Source organism: Canis lupus, chromosome 32 (assembly GCF_048164855.1).
Source record: "Canis lupus baileyi chromosome 32, mCanLup2.hap1, whole genome shotgun sequence".
In the NCBI taxonomy this organism is placed as follows: Eukaryota; Metazoa; Chordata; class Mammalia; order Carnivora; family Canidae; genus Canis; species Canis lupus.
The window spans coordinates 8,737,394-8,757,493 of record NC_132869.1 but is presented as its reverse complement, the minus strand read 5'-3'; the positions used below and the strand labels follow the sequence as shown (position 1 = coordinate 8,757,493).

Genomic DNA, 20,100 nt, shown 5'->3' with positions numbered 1-20,100 from the left:
GGAGATCAAGTGTCTGAAAGGTCCCTAGGTGTTAGTGAGTTGGTATTGCTGAGACTAGAGCTCAAGCCTCTTCACTTGGTCATGACCATGTGCCTGTTATTGATGTATTGTTTCTCAGCTCCAAATCTACCTTTTGTTGTCATGCTTGATAGCTAAGATGGATCTTATAAACGTTTCTTTACTTCCTGGCACCATGTTAAATTTTGTCAGTAGGGTGCAAAAGAGGAACAGTGCAGGGAGGGACTTCTCTTCCAGGTTCGGATGTATTTTTCCCTCCTATTTGTTCCTGTGGTGCTTGGCCATCCTGTTGCAGGACAGCCCATGGAAGTGACCTTCAACAAGTGTCAGTGGTTTTAGCTGTAGGCAGCTTCCTGGAAAGCTGCTTTCCAGTGAGCTTTGTACCCCTCTAGTGGGTGCCTTCTGGGTAAGTTCTGTTGGTGCTTCCAACAGCTTCCCAGTGAATTCCTCAGCAGCCTCTGATGGCAGCTTCCTAGTTAGTTTCATTGGCACCCCATCATGGTTCCCTGCCCAGTAGCCTTAGCTACTTCTCTGCCATTCAGCAGGCTGCAACCAAAGCCCTCTAACCAGGTGATTTCAAGCATTGAGGAGGGGACCCCTTCCAAAGTGTGTTTCTTCCTTGGATTCTCTCACTCAGAATTAGGGTAATCTTTAAAGTTCTCTGTTGGTAGCTAATTTCCTATAAGTAGTTAATAATTATTTATATTAAGACTTCTTTGTTCAAATTTCTGTGGAGTTTCTATCTCCCTTGATTGATATTGGACCTGAAGCCAAGAAAAGAATTCATGTTCCACATGGGGCTAAATTCACACTTATCATCTCTTCTCTTCAACATCCTTATCACAATGTTATGTTTCTTTTAGATATTTTTGTTGTTGTTCTAACATGGATTTGGTCTTACAAATGTTTTGTAGTAAGCTGAAAAATAGCTCTTCAAAAGATATTTACATCTGAAAATCTGGAACCTATAAGATGTTACCTTATATGGAACGAGCATCTTTGAAGATGTGATTAAGTTAAGGAGCCTGAGAAAACGTTATGTATGTTTTCGCCAGTACATATTGTGTACTTGGGAACTAATCAGAGTGTCTAAATGCAGTGCACAATGAGCCATAATACACACACACACACACTTACTGCATTAGGAATTGAGATAGTAGACCCTACTCTGACACTAACTAGTGCAAGAATATCAGAGAATGTGAGAGAGAAATTGCTCAGAGCCTCTTCTCTTAGAGGGTTGATTAGGCAAATTTAAGATATTTTCAGCTAGGAGCACCTGGATGGCTCAGTTGGTTGAGTGTCCAGAGTGACTCTTGATTTTGACTCAGGTCCTGATCTCATGGCTCCTGGGATCAAGCCTCTAGTTGGGCTCACATTCAGTGGGAGTCTGCCTGGATATTCTCTTCCTCTGCCCCTTCCTCCATTCCCCCTTCAAATAAATAAATAAATCTTTTAAAAAGGGAGATTTTTCAGCTCAGAGGTTCTATGATGTTTGATCTAAGTGGTATGAACATTCAAACAGCAAAATGTTAGTGAAACAAAAAGGGCAGTTTTGAAAGCTAGTCACAGATTCCAGGGCTGAAGAGAGACATGGGACAGTGAGACATAAGGAATAACTATTGAGAATGAAAAATGTTCTGGGCTGGAAATTGCTCTTTTTGTGCCAAATTCATGGAGATCTAGAAAAATCCTCTCACTACCACTGTGGCAGGTAGAAGCCATTCCTAGGCAACTACATAGCAGATAGTTTTTTCAGAATTAGAGGAGTTACAGAAAATCACACACGGGAATGACATAAAGCTACAGAAATATGGTTGATGCTTCACTTTCATTTTAAAGTCTGTGCAGACCAAAAGCCTGGAGATTTTTAAAATTAACAGTCCTACGTTATGCAACAAGCTAACCAATGTGAATTAGCTGAGTTTAGTACTCAAAAGATCAGCTGATGATGTAAAGCTAGGAAAGCTATAAATAAAAAGATTGTTTGCAATAATTATTCTGGGCAGTTATGGGTCTTAGACCTGGTGAATCACTTCCAACAAAAACAATGCAGCAAATGTAATGGGATGTCACTTCTGAGACTTGGTTGTAAAAGAAGTTGACTTCTATTCGCTTTCTCTTTTTTGATCTCTCTCTGGCTCATTCCGATAGTCAGCTGCCATGTTGCGTGCTGCTCTGTGGAGAGACACATGTAACAAGGGACTGAGGGCAGCTTCTGACCAATATGCAGGGAGCATCTGAGGTCCTCAGTCTGGTAACTTGTGAAGAACTATAACCTGTGTTATAGATCTTTCCTTATCCATGCCTGAAGATGAAACCAAAGTCCACACCTTGACTCTAGCCTTGTGATAGACTTTTGAGTTAGTGACACAGCAAAGCTGTGCTCGGACTCCGCATCCACAGAAACTGTAAGGTGACAAATATTTTCGCTTTAAGCCACCGAGTTTTGGTAAGTAGCAACAGAGAATCGATAGAAAGCTATAATAGCAATGTATTAATTTCGTATGACTGCTCAAAGAAATTACTAGAAAGTTGGTGGCTTAAAACAACAGAATTTATTCTCTCACAATTCTGGAGGCCAGAAGTCCGAAATCTTTATCAATAGAGGTAGAAATCAAGATGTTGGCAGGGCTGCACTTCCTCTAGAAGCTCTAGGGGAAAATCTTACCCTTGCCTCTTCCAGCCTATGGTGTGCTGACATTCCTTGGCTTGTGACCCTATTACTCCAGTCTTCAGGCCAGCACCTTCAAATCTCTCTCTGCTTCACCTTCACATTGTGTGTGTGTGTGTGTATGTGTGTGTGTGTGAGAGAGAGAGAGAGAGAGAGAGAGAGAAGTGTCCCTCTGACTCCCTCTCATAAGGATACTTGTATTTGGGATCCTTGGGTGGCTCACTCAGGTAACTCAGGTAATCTCATCTCAGGTTCCTTCACTTAATCACATCTTCAAAGATGTTCCTTCCATATAAGGTGACATCTATAGGTTCCAGGTTTTCAGATGTGAATATCTTTTGGAGAGCTATTTTTCAACCTACTACAAATAGCTAATGTTTAAACACTCTTATTATGTACCAGATTCCATGGTAAATACTTTACCTGTATTTTCATTTATGTGCATTTTATTAACTTGTACTATTATTCCTCATTTATACACAAAGAAACTAAGTTTTGGAGAGTTTGAGTGACTTGACTCAGGTCACACAGGTGGTAAGTGGTGAAGCCAGGGTGAACTCAAGCAGTTTGATCTCAGAGCTTGTACTTCTAACTGCTCAGCTGGATTGTCTCCCTCCAGATTCATATGCTTACCTAACTAATTAGAAGAGGATATACCTATCTCACTGCATATGATATATTCAGTGAGCTCCTATTATCAGTGTATCTTTGGGTACCTTTGTAATTTCAAAACCCCATTTAGTTATTTTTAAGAAGAGACATTTGAACTGGAAGGAACTTCTATAACATTTAGAATCAATATCCTATTGCTAGAGAGGACAGACCAAGTAAATAGCCTTTTTTACAGAATGGATCCTGGACAAGGTCTATCCCTCTTTGGGTGGGCCACATTTACATAAACCCAGTTTCTGGTATGGAGGATCTAAAGAGCTAGAATAGCCAAACTGTGCTCTCCCTGCAAGGCTCTCCAGGAGAACCGATTGCTTTGCGAACTTGGAGGTACTTCTCCATAATTAGTTTTGGATGGATTTATTTTAGCTTTCCTGGGAAAAGTGAGTCTAGAGATGAAATCTGAATGAAGGTAGAAAAGAGGTGACTCTTGTATGGATCAAAGTTCAAAATGAGAATATGTATAATGGATTCCAGATTAGTTTCTGCTTAGCATTTGCTATGCTATTTCTTTAACAATTTGCCGATTTTTTAATGTATGACCTGGTAGTCTAAAAATTCAACTCACCCAGAAACTTTAGCCCTGTGTAGATTTCAGCTTTAGGTTGAATCTCTTTTCCATATGTTTTTTTTTTTTTTTTTTTTTATGGGAACATATTCCAAATTTAAGGAAATAACGATGTCAGAGGCCTTAGAGCTATTTCCTGAGCTTTTGTTTTTATTGCCACTGCATTAATGATGGTACGACCATCCCTGCTCCAATGTGACATGCCTGAGCAGGTGTGCAGATGGCTAAAGGGCTGGGGAGATGGGACTCAGATGGCAGATGGTGATGCCTTGTCATGCTTCCAACTACACTTTGAACATTCTGTCCCTCCTCCGACATGCATCACTTCAGATGGCAACCTCATTTGGAGGTGAATGTTCTTTACTGTTTTTTTTTTTTTTCTTCATGTTGGAATTGACCTCATGCCTGGCACTGTATGAAATGTATTGGCCTAGTTTCTGCCCTGGAGAGGACAGAGGCTTACTGGTATTTAGTGTATGCTTTGTCATATTGATTTTAGAAAATAAGGCCTGAAAAAATATTCTAATTTTATCAAGATTACTGAGTCACTGGCACTATCATATTTAGTTGAAAACAGTATCTCTCCAAGGACATGTTTCATGTATAAAGGAAATCCTCAGTCAGATTAGTTGGGATGATTTGGGGAAGATAGCGTTTTTGAGTGCAAATGAGGTGAGAAAATATTGATTTCTATCCTCCCCCCTTCATCTTTATAGTTAACACTCACACCTTATCTCCTCAACCCCTCTCTGAATTTAGCCATGGTCTATGTTTCTGGAATGTCATAGCTTCCTACCTTTTTAAAATTATTTTTATTTATTTTTATTTTTTATCTTCCTACCTTAAAGAGAGAGTTAGAGAGCCTAACTGGCTCTCTTCTTTGCCTTAGGGAACTTCTTTAGCACTCTGGGAATTTCTGGGCCCCCTGTAGGTACAATTGGAAGTGTGGGAGTGTTCACACCCTCAGGACAACTCTTATCCATTTAGAGGCTGGACTTGATAAATACCTAATTCTCTCCACTCTCTATGGAATGTTCTGAAGCCACATCATAGTTTCCCTGAGAGTTTCCAGCAGAATTGAGCTCCAGTTGCTCACTGCAGTAACTTGTTTATTAACATAAGTGATATGTCTTTTCTAATTTCCCTATCAATTTTTCCTGTCTCATTTGTGTTTTCTATTTTTGCTTCTTATATAAACTACCTGCACCTGAGTACTTGTCTGAGAGTCTGTTTTTGGAAGACTCTTCCTTTGGATAGCCCTAATGCATATTAGGTTTGAAAAGTCCTGGAGTAGAGAAATTGATTTAATCCTATTCCCTAAACTTATCATTTCATGAATATATATATATATATATATATATATATATATATATATTTTTTTTTTTTTATCTTTTTTTACCTTAAAGTTTTATGTATCTAGGGATGCCTGGGTGGCTCAGTGGTTGAGCATCTGCCTTCAGCTCAAGGCGTGATTCTGGGGTCCTGGGATCGAGTGCTGCATCGGGCTCCCTGTGGGGAGCCTGTTTCTCCCTCTGCCTATGTCTCTGCCTCTCTCTGTGTGTCTCTCATGAATAAATAAATAAAATCTTTAATGAGTAAATAAATAAATAAAATTTTATGTATCTAATATTCTTTATAATTCCTGAATGACTTTGGTTCTTGGAATTTCCTTAACTCCAAGAGAGGCATTTCTTAATAATGTCCCATGAAAGAGCCCACAGATTCCCTTTTATAACACATTTTTGTCTTTGGGTACCCTTATCAAAAACCTCAAGGTCACAGCTCTGAAAGGGTCCTTAGAGTCTAGCTGCCTCATGTTCTATCAGTGGAGAAGACCTAGAGTGTTTCACTGTCACCTGGTTCAGTCATCTGAGACTTTATAAGGAGTGTACAGAGAAAAAGTGTTAGGAAACTGTAGCTCATAGGTAAAATGTAGTCTAGTGCCTATTTTTGTACAGCCTGCAAGCTAAGAATAGTTATTACATTTTTAAATGGTTGAAAAAAAATTTTAAAGAATATTTCATGATATGTGAAAATTAATATGAAATTCTAATTTTGGTGTCTACAAATAAAGTTTTATTGGGACACAGACACACCCACTTATGTATTGTCTGTAGCTGCTTTAGTGCTACAATGACAGAGTTGAGTGGTTGTGACAGACTGTATGATCCACAAGCCTAAGATATTTACTATTTGGTGTTTTCAGGAAAAGATGCCTATCCTTCCTTTAGATTCACGAAACCAGATGAAGGGAAGTACACAGTCAATATACATATTAGCATAAGTCATTAAAGTATAGCAGAAAATCGGGATCCCTGGGTGGCGCAGCAGTTTGGCGCCTGCCTTTGGCCCAGGGCGCGATCCTGGAGACCCGGGATCGAATCCCACGTCGGGCTCCCGGTGCATGGAGCCTGCTTCTCCCTCTGCCTGTGTCTCTGCCTCTCTCTCTCTCTCTCTGTGACTATCACAAATAAATAAATAAAATTAAAAAAAAAAAAAAAGTATAGCAGAAAATCACTGAGTGGGGAGTTGTGCATGACAATTCTACTCTGTGCAGTGCTAATAACAAGCTTCACTGAATTTTGGATAAATGACATTATGTCTTTAAATATCAATTTCCTTATTTATAAAATGGAAGGACTGGACTGAAGGGTTTTTAAACTCCCTTAATGATTGAACCGTGTTTTCTTAGATTCTCTGTTTGTGGCATCTGTTAATCACAGGACCATACTAATGGCCAGAATTGTTTACACCCCCTGTGATGCAGCTTTCACAGGTGTGCAAAAATCATATTATAACCCCCCACAACCAATCCCAAATCCACTCCTCCAAGCCCCCCCTTTAATTCTTATATCCCAGGCCACTATTTCCCTCTTCCAATTGGTCAGAGCCAGGTACCGCACAACTAGAAGCCACCCCTTTATAGTCCAGAGGTTGCCAACATTACTTAAATTACCAATCCTAAGCTATTTTCCCTTCTCTGCCTTGCCTCTTCCATGGCAAACACAATCAAGGCTCTAGACCATACTTTCCCCCCTCCTTCCTGCTTCTGCCTCCTGATCACTCTGGTGCCTCCCCATGTGTCACTGTGTACTTTGCCCTCCTCTCATATCCAAGGGAATCAAGAGTATCAATAAGCTTTTTTTTTTGGCTGGCGGCGGGGGTGGTGGTGGTGGTGGCTTTGACCTCATTCTTTTTTAATTTTTTTAATTTTTTTTTTTTTTTATTTATTCATGATAGGCACACAGTGAGAGAGAGAGAGGCAGAGACACAGGCAGAGGGAGAAGCAGGCTCCATGCACTGGGAGCCCGACGTGGGATTCGATCCCGGATCTCCAGGATCGCGCCCTGGGCCAAAGGCAGGCGCCAAACCGCTGCGCCACCCAGGGATCCCCTTTGACCTCATTCTGTTGTCACTTAGTCACCCATATAAATTAAGACTGGGCGCAAATCACATAAGCACAAATAACTTACAAATCTGTGCAATTATCTCAGAGTTCAATGTATATAATTCAAGAAAGTGATTTGTTCCTGATGTTCACCCCAAGCCAAACCTCCTTTATTGCAGCTCAGTTCTATCAGTCCTCATCCATGAGTTGTGAGAAAGCAAACACAGGCTGCATCCTTGCCACACAGGAGCCTGACTACTTCTAAAGTTCATATGACTTGTTAGTAAGTCTTGTGGTTTGCCTCCTCATAAATCAAAAGCTGAGATTCAAGAAAACTTTCTTCTCTCATCGTAGAGTTTTCAGTTGTCTCTCCTTCTCATACTGCTCTGAGTCCCTGGAACCTCTCTGCATTCTACTTAGCTGAGTATGAGCTGTGTCATATTTTCTCTAGGTATTACCCTTAATTCTCAGATATGACCATATTATTTTCAGAAAATTGTCTTTCTTTTGGTACCTCCCCATGCTGTTGGCATTATCACCTTCCTTTTAAGAGTTTTCTCTCTAGGTATGCCTTACCAAGGTCAATTACTACTTACAGGGCATGTGTGTAGCACTGATGAGATCAGGTTTGATACAGTAAGAGTGATGGGGACTGTGGTAAGCAAATGGCCATATAAGTCTGTTGACTTAATTGTTATTTTTCAGCTTCCGGCAATTATTGTCCAATGAGAATCCTGTCTAGTGATGACAAAACTTTTAATTTTTTAAAAGGAATCTAGATTTTAGAGGGCATCTCCAGGATTTTAAATACTTACAACAAAGGTAAATTTTTAAAAAACACAATGAGAGGAACAAAATGCAACTACAAATTTGATTAAACCTATGAGCCATCACTTTGTTATGTCTGATCTATGATAAATGGAAAAATATCTTCAGACTCATTCTTGCTTGTACCCCAAGTCATTCCTTGGCTCCAGAACTTATGACTGCTGACCTCTTTAGCCTATGTTGACATTTAGTTGTCCCAATCTTTTCAGGATCCTGCTTCTTGCTATTCTGAGGGTAAGTTATCCAATCTAATGAACTTATTCATTCTAATGGGAATTTTTCTTTCTGTCTTTCCTTCCTTCTCTGTTTAGATGTTTATCTTATGAACAAAGTTTTAGGGATAAGATGCTTAGCGACTCTTGTCTAAAGTTGGAGATTTAAACATGAGAAAGGATCACAAGTCCTTGGCAGTTCAGAGGCAGATATTTGGGTACAATGGCAAGTGGCACCTGTGCTATCTCCCAAATCATGGGTGTTAGCAATCTGCCTCTAGGGCCAGGTCTGAAAACCCTCTGGATATGTATTATACTCATGGTTATCAGTATCAGTGTCAGGTAAGGACTGATTTACAGAGGACCACTAACAAACTTTCATCAGTTCTCCCTTTCTAAAGTTGAGAATGTTTTTTGGTGTTGACAGGTACTGTGTTATTTTATTTATTTTTTGTTGTTGCTAACGTCCCATAGGTACTGTGTTTCAAAAATTGTTTGTATACCTGGTAATTGGTTCCATTTGGCATCTTCTATGTTATGCCTAAGCAGGCCTTATGTTGCCTAAGCAGTATTTAGCATACTTAATGAGGTTCCCTTGAGCTTTTAAGACATTTATGTTATTTTATTTTTTATTTTTATTTATTTATTTATTTATTTATTATTTATTTATTTATTTATTTATTTTTAATAAATTTATTTTTTATTGGTGTTCAATTTACCAACATACAGAATAACACTCTGTGCTCATCCCGTCAAGTACCCCCCTCAGTGCCCGTCACCCATTCACTCCCACCCCCGGCCCTCCTCCCCTTCCACCACCCCTAGTTCGTTTCTCAGAGTTAGGAGTCTTTATGTTCTGTCTCCCTTTCTGATATTTCCCACACATTTCTTCTCCCTTCCCTTATATTCCCTTTCACTATTATCTATATTCCCCAAATGAAAGAGAACATATAATGTTTGTCCTTCTCCGATTGACTTACTTCACTCAGCATAATACCCTCCAGTTCCATCCACGTTGAAGCAAATGGTGGATATTTGTCGTTTCTAATGGCTGAGTAATATTCCATTGTGTACATAAACCACATCTTCTTTATCCATTCATCTTTCGATGGACACCGAGGCTCCTTCCACAGTTTGGCTATTGTGGACATTGCTGCTAGAGACAGCAGGGTGCAGGTGCAGGTGTCCCGGCGTTTCATTGTATCTGTATCTTTGGGGTAAATCCCCAACAGTGCAATTGCTGGGTCGTAGGGCAGGTCTATTTTTAACTCTTTGAGGAACCTCCACACAGTTTTCCAGAGTGGCTGCACCAGTTCACATTCCCACCAACAGGGTAAGAGGGTTCCCTTTTCTCCACATCCTCTCCAACATTTGTGGTTTCCTGCCTTGTTAATTTTCCCCATTCTCACTGGTGTGAGGTGGTATCTCATTGTGGTTTTGATTTGTATTTCCCTGATGGCAAGTGATGCAGAGCATTTTCTCATGTGCATGTTGGCCATGTCTATGTCTTCCTCTGTGAGATTTCTCTTCATGTCTTTTGCCCATTTCACGATTGGATTGTTTCTTTGGTGTTGAGTTTAATAAGTTCTTTATAGATCTTGGAAACTAGCCCTTTATCTGATACGTCATTTGCAAATATCTTCTCCCATTCTGTAGGTTGTCTTTGAGTTTTGTTGACTGTATCCTTTGCTGTGCAAAAGCTTCTTATCTTGATGAAGTCCCAATAGTTCATTTTTGCTTTTGTTTCTTTTGCCTTCGTGGATGTATCTTGCAAGAAGTTACTGTGGCCGAGTTCAAAAAGGGTGTTGCCTGTGTTCTCCTCTAGGATTTTGATGGAATCTTGTCTCACATTTAGATCTTTCATCCATTTTAAGTTTATCTTTGTGTATGGTGCAAGAGAGTGGTTTAGTTTCATTCTTCTGCATGTGGATGTCCAATTTTCCCAGCACCATTTATTGAAGAGACTGTCTTTCTTCCAATGGATAGTCTTTCCTCCTTTATCGAATATTAGTTGACCATAAAGTTTAAGACATTTAAATGAAACATTTAGACTCCACAAGAAGAGGCAGCTGGTGAGACTTGGTCACATGATCAAGGTGAAGAGCATAATTTTGGATTTAGAAGTTAAAAACAGATTTTCTGGTCTTCTCTGCCCATTGGCCTGGAAGGCACCTGCATTGAACCTGTCTTTCATTCCCTGACACCAATGAAATGTCTGCTGCTCCCATCTTCTTTGACTCCAGCAGTAGTTATAAGAACCCAGTGAAGAGCTTTAGGTGGCTAATTGACCAGCTCTCTCCAGACCACTTCAGCTCCGTCTCAGGAATAATAAGTTTCTGTGCCAGGATTGTACACATGTAACAGCCCAGGATGAATAATCTCCCCCTCTCCCCAACCTGGGAGTCAGTAAAGATTGAATCAGTGAAATGAAAAGAATGGTGATTTGGTTCCATTTATTCCCCCAGGGAAGCAGGGTGGGGATGAGGATTAGGACAAACTATTTTAGATGCTTATTTGCAGAATTAATGTATAGTCCTCTTAGACAAGTGATATCTTTCTTGACTACAGTGCTCAGCTTTATCATTAATGAGAGGAAAATGGACTCTTTTCATTTCCTTTTTGGGCAATTTTTTTGAGGTTAGCACCATCATGTGGATAAAGTGGATAAAGCTTGCATAACAAGCCAGCATTATGCCTCTGGAAATGTGTGATTTTTGTATCTTGCCTCTTTGCTTCTTTGGTCTTTTCTTTTCAATTCTTTTTCTTTTCTTTTCTTTTCTTTTCTTTTCTTTTCTTTTCTTTTCTTTTCTTTCTTTTCTTTTCTTTTCTTTTCTTTCTTTTCTTTTCTTTCTTTTCTTTTCTTCTTTCTTTCTTTCTTTCTTTCTTTCTTTCTTTCTTTCTTTCTTTCTTTCTTTCTTTCTTGTTGACATACAATGCTATATTAGTTTCGGGTGTATAACGGTGATTCAACATTTATCTATATTACAAAGTGATCACTATCCTAAATCTAGCTACCACCTCTTGCCCATTTCTTATATCTTTTCTGAGTCACCATAGAGCAGAATAATGATAAAAATATTTTTTGCAGCAGTCTCCAACTCTGCTGGGTTCTTAAGGATCTTGTGCTTCTACAAAATGACTAAATTGCAGGCAGGAAGATGATAGTGGGAGATTCATACAGCTCTGTGCCAGGCAGAGTCTAAATTAGAGACCTCATTTGGGATCAGCTACTGGGCTTTCAAATAGAAGTTAACTGATTTGGACTCTGAGAAACACCAGAGCCATTACTCAGGCAGTTTTCTGATCTGTATTGCTTAAGAGATACAAGCTGAGTCAGAGGAAAGGAAGAGAAAATCTGGTTGACAATGTGAAAGAATTTTACCAAACCACATGATTTGCCTCCTGTGGCATAGGAAAGTGAGGTGGAATTTTTTCGGACCTTTGGAAAGAAGAGAAAAACTGTGGCTTTGAGTCTTAACATGGTGGAGGAGTGGTTGGCAAAGATAGGAGACAGAATTTTACTTCCATTGTGTGTACCCATGCTTCCTTTTCTGTATAGCTGGCATCAAGATCTACAGAGAGGGGCAAGGCTTGCTTCTTGAGGGATTAGTTCTTCATTTCTAAATTAACTCACATGTGTATGTTGGGAGTCAGCCGTAATAGGTGGAGGTGGAGAGAGCTGTTGGTTATAAAGATTTGGCACCATTTAGCAACTACTAGGTCACTTTTCTAGCCTTATTCTTCCCTTTGCATACTCCCCTGACCTCGAAAGGAGAAAATTTTACCAGCACTTAGTAGATGAAGCTGTGATTGTAGCAATCAGAGGAGTAAAAAACAAATCAGGTTGTGCTAATATTTCTTCTCATTGATGAACTACTAAAGTGATAAGAAAATGTATAGAATAGTACTTGCCACCCACTAGTTCCTGTTGCCTCTACACATCCCTTTATACCCCTTCTCATACCATGCTGGCTCCTACAGCTGTGGACATTAATGTGACTGGAATTTCAGATTGGAGGGGCTTCTTGTGGTTGAATATGGCTGATGCCAATCTGGAAGGAGTTTCTAGGGATGAGGTTTGGAACTCTCTGTAGAAGGCCTTTTATCAAACTTAAGTGTGACAGGAAAATAGGTGAGTCAGCTGATCTGTGAAGTGCAGATGTAGGATTAGATTAGGATTAGAGCAAAGAAAAATAGAAAAAATAAAAATAGAGAAAACTAATAAAATTGAAAGCTAGTTCTTTAAAAAGGTCAACAAAATTAACAAACTTCTAGTTAACCAAAAAAAACGAAGAGCTGAATAACTAAAGTCAGAAATGAAAATGGAGGCATTACTACCGATGTTACAGAAATAAAAATGATTATAAGAGTTCATTATAACTATGAACAGTTGTATGGCAACAAATTGGATAGTCTAGATGAAATGGACAAATCCTAAAAACAGAAAAATCTGCCAAATCTGGATCAAGTAGAAGTAGAATCCCCTATGTAAGGGGATTGAATCAGTAATTAAAAATCTCTCAGCAGGGATCCCTGGGTGGCGCAGCGGTTTGGCGCCTGCCTTTGGCCCAGGGCGCGATCCTGGAGACCCGGGATCGAATCCCACGTCAGGCTCCCGGTGCATGGAGCCTGCTTCTCCCTCTGCCTGTGTCTCTGCGCCTCTCTCTCTCTGTGTAACTATCATAAATAAATAAAAAAATTAAAAAAAAAATTTCTCAGCAAAGAAAAGCCCTGGACTTGATAGCTTCACTGGTTAATTTTAACAAACATTTAAGGAAGCACTAATATATTTTTTGAAGATAGATTTATTTATTTATTTATTTATTTATTTATTTATTTATTTATTTATTCGTTCATTCATTCATTCATGAGAGACACACACAGAGAGGCAGAGACGTAGGCAGAGGGAGAAGCAGGCTCCCCGCAGGAGCCTAATATGGGACTGGATCCCAGATCTTTGGGATCACGACCTGAGCCGAAGGCAGACGTCCAACTGCTGAGCCACCCAGGTGTCCAAGGAAGCACTAATATTAATCTTTATCAAAATTTTCCAAAAAGTTGTTGAGGGCAAATGCTTCCTAACTCATGCTATGAAGCCAGCATTTCCCGAATGTCAAAGCTACACAAAGATACTCTAAGAAAGCTATAGATAAATTTCTTTTGTTAACATTGATGCAAGAATTCTCAAGAAAATACTGGCAAATCAAATTTGGCAACATATTAAAAGAATTTTGTACCATGATCAAGTGGAATTTATTCCTGGAATGCAACATATGAAAATTGACCAGTATAATACAATACATTAACAGAATGAAGGAAAAAACCCACATAATCATCTCAATTGATACAGAAAAAGCACTTGACAAAATTCAGCATCCTATCATGATAATAACATTCAACAAACTAGGAATACAAGGAAACTACATAATTGAAAGCTATACATAAAAACCCTACAGCAAACATCATATTATGAGGTAAAAGAATGAAAGCTTTTCTCTGAAAATCCGAAACAAGGCAAGAATGTGGCTTTCACCACTTCCATTCAATATTGTACCGAAAATTTTAGCCAGAGCAATTAGACATGAAAAGAAATAAAAGGTATCCAAATGGGAAAGGAAGAAGTAAAATTATCTCTGTTCACAGATTGTAAGATCTTATATATAGAAAACTCTAAAGATCACACACATACATACCCATTAGAACTACTAAAATGAGCAAAGTAGCAGGATACAAAATCAACACACAAAAATCAGTTGCACTCCTAGACACTAAAATGAACAATCTGTAAGGAAAGTTAGGAAGATAATTCTATTTACAATAGCTTCAAAAATAATAAAATACTTAAAATTATCTTAACCAAGTAGGTGAAAGACTTATACAATGAAAAATACAAAACATTGCTAAAATTAATGAAGACATAAAAGTGGAAGACATCTCATGTTCATGAATCGAAAGACTTAATTTTATTAAGATTCCAATGTTACCCAAACCCAGAGGGATCTACAACTTTAATGCAATCCCTACCAAAGTTCCAATGATTATTTTTAAGACATACAAAAACCCATCGTAAAATTCATATGGAATCTCAAGGGATAGTGATAGCCAAACTAATATTGAAAAAGAAGAACAGAGTTGAAGGATTCAGATTTCCTGATGTCAAAACTTGCTACAAAGTTATGGTATTCAAAGCAATGTGGTACTGGCATATAGACTAGACGTGCTATAGACCAATGGATCCAGACGGAGAGCCCAGAAATAAACCCTTGCATATATACTCAAAATGATTTTCAACAAAGATGTCAAGACCATTCAATGGGAAAAGTTCAGTCTTTTCAACAAATGGTGCTGGAAAAACTGGATACCCACATGTAAAAGAATGAAGTTGGGCTTTTACCTAACATGATCTACAAAAATTAACTCAAAATGGATGAAAGATGTAAACATAAGAGTTAAAAATATAAAACTTTAAGAGGAAAATATAGTACAAAAGCTTCACAACATTGGATTTATAATGATTTTTTAGATATGATACCAAATGCACAGGAAACAAAAGAGAAAAAAATTGGACTTCATGAAAAAATTTTAAAATTGTACATTAAAGATGATTAATACCATTAATATACACTATTAACAAAATAGAAAAAAAATATTTGTCATGTTTGTCAGTCAAATATCTGGTAAAGGGTTAATATCCAGAATATATAGAGAATTCCTAAAACCCAACAGAAAAGCAAACAGCCTGATTAAAAAATGGGCAAAAACCTGAACAGATGTTTTTCCAAAGAAGATATATAAATAGCCAATAAGCACATGAGACTATATTCAACATAACTAATTTTTAGGAAAATGCAAATCAAAACAAAAAGAATACCACCTTGCAACCGTTAGCATGGCTATTATATAAAAAACACTAATAGAATATAACAAGAGTTGGAAAGGATGTGAAGAAATTGGAACCCTTGTGCACTCTTGGTGGGAATCTAAAGTAGTACAATAGCTGTGGAAAACATGATGACAGTTTCTTAGAATTAAAAATAGAATTACTACGTGATTTAGCAATTCCACTTTTGAGTATTTATCCAAAAGATTGGAAAGCAGATTATTGAAAAGATATTTGTGTACCCATGTTCATAGCAGCATTACTCATCATAGCTAAAATGTGGAAGCAAACCAAGTATCCATTGACAGGTAGGCAAAATGTGGCATATCCATACAGTAGAATACTATTTAGCATTAAAAAGGAAGGGTATTTTGACGAATGCTACAACATGGATGAACTTGGAGAGCATTATGCTAAATGAAATAAACCAGCCACAAAAAGACAAATACCATATGATTCCAGTTATATGAAGTACATAGAGTAGTCAAAGTCATAGACATAGGAAGTAGAATCGTGGTTGTCAGGGGTTGGGGAGAGGAGTAATAAGGAGTTATTGTTTAATAGGCATAGAGTTTCAGTTTTGAAAGATGAAATATGGAGTTGGGTGGTGATTATGGCTTGTACAACAGCATGAATGTACTTAATACCACTGAACTGTAGACTTAAAAATGGTTAAGATGGTAAACTTTAGGGGCACTTGGGTGGCTCAGTAGGTTAAGCATCTGCCTTCAGCTCAGGTAGTGATCCGAGGGTCCTGGGTTTGAGGCCCACATTGGGCTCCCTGCTCTGCAGGGAGTCTGCTTCTCCCTCTGTCCTTCCCCCTGCTATGCTTTCTCTCTGTCTCTCTCTCTCAAATAAATAAAACCTTTTAAAAATGCTAAGTTTTATGTTATGTGTATTTTACTACAATAAAAATGTTTTATTTTTTATTACTGAGTTTCTATGATTCTCTGAGTTCTGCTATGTAATACTAATTATCTATATAAACTGAGGCCTATCATTTTACTTCTCTGGGACTCAGTTACCTTGACTGCTTTTATAGCCCCCAAACTCTACAAATTTTGGAAGCTCAAGGATTATAAAAGCATATTACCTTTTTATTGATTGGTTTATTCAGTACAAAAGTTCCAACCAAGACATGTTCTTTCTACAGAGAATATAATAAAATGTTAGCTGTGGGAAAGTTAATGTGAATTAGTGAGACGCTGAGTTACAGGATGTATTTTATTTATTTTATTAAAAAATTAAAAAAAATTTCTACACCCAGTGTGGGGCTTGAACTTACAGGCCGAAAATCAACAGTCATGTGCTCTACTGACTGACCCAGCCAGGTGCCTCTCAGGACATGTTTTAAATAAATGCAGTTTGGAAAACAATTTGATTTTATTGGAGGTAACAGAGATAGCTGGACTCAGGCCATGTTTCAATTAATAGGTAAGAATGAGCAAGTCAAAGCTTCAGCTATACACATCTGAACGAGCATAGATTCTAAGTTAAGGATACCCAAGATAATATGGGTTATTATTCTGCCTTGAAATTCATATTTTCATGATTTTCTGTGGTCTGTAAAGATGAAAAAGTCAGCCTACTTATTTTCTTAAAAATAGAATGAAAAGAAATGTTTATGTTTCCTAAAAAAAAATATTTAGCCATGGTAGACTACAGCACTTCCCATATGATCCACGGGACTTTAAAAAATCTAGTGTAGGGATCCCTGGGTGGCGCAGTGGTTTAGCGCCTGCCTTTGGCCCAGGGCGCGATCCTGGAGACCTGGGATCGAATCCCATGTCGGGCTCCCGGTGCATGGAGCCTGCTTCTCCCTCTGCCTATGTCTCTGCCTCTCTCTCTCTCTGTGTGACTATCAATAAATAAATAAAAAATTAAAAAAAAAAGTTAAAAAAAAATCTAGTGTATTGGGATCCCTGGTGGCGCAGCGGTTTGGCGCCTGCCTTTGGCCCAGGGCGCGATCCTGGAGGCCCGGAATCGAGTCCCGGAATCGAGTCCCACGTCGGGCTCCCAGTGCATGGAGCCTGCTTCTCCCTCTGCCTGTGTCTCTGCCTCTCTCTCTCTCTCTGTGTGACTATCATAAAAAAAAAAAAAAAATCTAGTGTATTGCTAGAACTCCAATAAAAACTTACAAACATTATGTGCTTTGGATGAAAAAAGATGGAAATATATACAATTTTGGTTCATTTGCATTAAAGTATTTTTATAAGAGAATGGAACCCAGTAATAAAACCAGGAAAAATCATTCTAATTTTTTAAAAGGTAATCTGTTTTTAAAAGTTTTATTTATTCATGAGAAAAACAGAGGCCGAGACACAGGCAGAGGGGGAAGGAGGCTCCCTACAGGGAGCCCGATGTGGGACTTGATTCCAGGACCCTGGGATCAGGCCCCGAGTGGAAGCCAGACACTCGATTGCTGAGCCACCCAGGTGTCCCCATTCTAATTTTAGAATAAAAATTAAAACTACCTTTCCGTATAACCTCACAATTAAAATCTGGTGGAATTTTACCAAGTGGTTTGCCTTCTATGTGGTGGGGAAGTGATAGGCAGTACATTTTCTGACTATTTTTAAAATCTCCCTTTTCTCCCCATGGTGACCACCATTCTACTCTTTGCTATTGAGTTCAACTTTTTTTTTTCTTTTTAAGATTCTACATATATGTAAGATTATGCATATAATCTTTATGTGTCTGGCTCATTTCACTTAGTGCAGTGCTGTCCAGAGTCATCCATATTATCTCACATAGGCAGGATTTCTTTTCTTTTTCTTAAGGCTGAATAGTATTTCATCATATGTATGAACACATGTATACATATATATATGTGTGTGTGTGTGTGTGTGTGTGTATCCCACATTTACTTGATCCATTCATCTGTCAGTCAGCATTTAGGTTGTTTCCATATCTTGGCTATTGTAAATAGTGCAATGAACATGGGGAGTTCAGATATCTATTTCAAATGGTGATTTTATTTCCTTTAAATTTATATCCAGAAGTGGGATTGCTGGATCATATGATAGTTCTAGGATTTTTTTTTTTTTTTGCTTTGTTTGGGTTTTTTGTTTTTTGTTTTGTTTTGTTTTGTTTTGGAAGAATATCCATACTGTTTTCCATGATGGCTGTATCAGTTTATATTCCCATCAATAGTGTATAAGTATTCCATTTTCTCCACATTCTCACCACTACTAATCTATTACTTTTCTGATTATAGCTATCCTAACAGATATGAAATGATAACTTATTGTGGTTTTGATTTTCATTTCCCTAGTAATTGATGCTGAGCATCTTTTTGTATACCATTTGTATGTCTTCTTTGGAGAAATGTCTATTCAAGTCCTTTACTCATTTTTAAAACAGGTTATTTGTGCTTTTTGCTCTTGAGTTATAAGTATTCCTTGTAATTTTGGATACTACACTCTTATCAGGTATATTATTTATAAAAATTTTCCCATTCTGTTGGTTGTTTTCTTTACCATGTAGAAACTTTTTAGTTTGATCAAGTACAACTTGTTTACTTTTGCTTTTGTTATTTGTGCTTTTGGTGTCTCAAGGAACTAGGAAAAGAACAAACTAAACCCAAAGTTTGTAGAAGGAAGGAAGTAACAAAAATCAGAACAGAAATAAATGAAAAAAGAGACTAGAAAGACAATAGGATAAACAAGACTAAGAGTTGGTTTTGGAAAGATAAAGTTGACGAACCTTTAGTTAGACCAAGAAAACAAAAGACTCAAATATTATCAGAAATGAGAGAGAGGACATTACAACTGATACCATAAGAACACAAAGGATGTTAAGAAACTGTGAACAGTTATATGTCGGATAACAGAAAAAAATGGGTAAATTCCTAGAAATACCCAATCTGCTAGGTCATGTATAGAAAATCTGAACAGACCAATAAGAAGGAAACTGAACGAGTAATTAAAACTCTCCCAACAAAGAAATGTTCAGGACCTGTTGGCTTCACTGGTGAATTCCGCTAAGCATTTAAAGAAAAATTTATACCAATCCATCTTAAGCTCTTCCAAAAAATTTAAGAGGCGTGAGTACTTCTAACTCACTTTATAAGATCACAATCACTGTGATACAAAAACCAGACAAAGACACTATAAGAGAACAAAATTAGAAGCCAAATCCCTGGTGAACACAGATGCAAAAATCCTCGACAAAATACTAGCAAACCAAATTCAACAGGACTTTAAAAGGATCACACATCGTAATCAACAGGGATTTATTCCAGGGATGCAGGGTTGTTTCAACATATGCAAATCGATAAATGTGATACACCACATTAGCAAAGTGAAAGATAAAAATCATATTATCATCTCAACAGATGCAGAAAATGCTTTGACAAAATTCAACATCCATTCATGATAAAAACTCTCAGCAAAATGGGTACAGAGGGAATATATCTCAATTAAATAAGGCCGTGTATGATAAACCCATAGCTAACATTACACTCAATGGTGATGAACCAAAAGCTTTTCTTCTAAAATTAAGAACAAGACAAACATGCCCACATTTACTACTTTTATTTACCACAGTACTGAAAGTCCCAGGGAACTATTAGGTAGGAAAAAGAAATAAAGGAATCCAAATCAGAAAGGTGTAAGTAACATCATCGCTGTTTGCAGAGGATATGATCTTAAATATAGAAAACTCTAAAGACCCCACCAGAAACCTCTTAAAACTATTAAATTCAGTAAAGTAGCAGGATACAAAATCAACCTACAAAAATCAGTTGTGTTTCTATGAATTAACAATGAATTATCCAATAAAGAAATTAAGAAAATAATCTAATTTATAATAGCATCAAAAAGAATAAAATACTTTGGAATAAATTTAACCAAGGATGTGAAA

General features: G+C 37.8%; 1 protein-coding gene across 2 annotated transcripts in view; it reads right to left on the bottom strand.

The window, feature by feature from the left end:
* The window catches only part of TMCO5A (transmembrane and coiled-coil domains 5A), a 59,616-nt gene that overhangs the window by 17,046 nt on the left and 22,470 nt on the right, over window positions 1-20,100 (bottom strand). The window contains exon 12 of one of the 2 annotated variants that reach the window (XM_072808358.1): window positions 2,112-2,196. The exons of the other annotated variant lie outside the window; for it this stretch is intronic. Coding sequence (XP_072664459.1) covers window positions 2,127-2,196 — 70 coding nt within the window. The 3' untranslated portion in view covers window positions 2,112-2,126. Of the gene's footprint in view, window positions 1-2,111; window positions 2,197-20,100 lie in introns of those variants that run through there. 2 annotated transcript variants of the gene reach the window in all.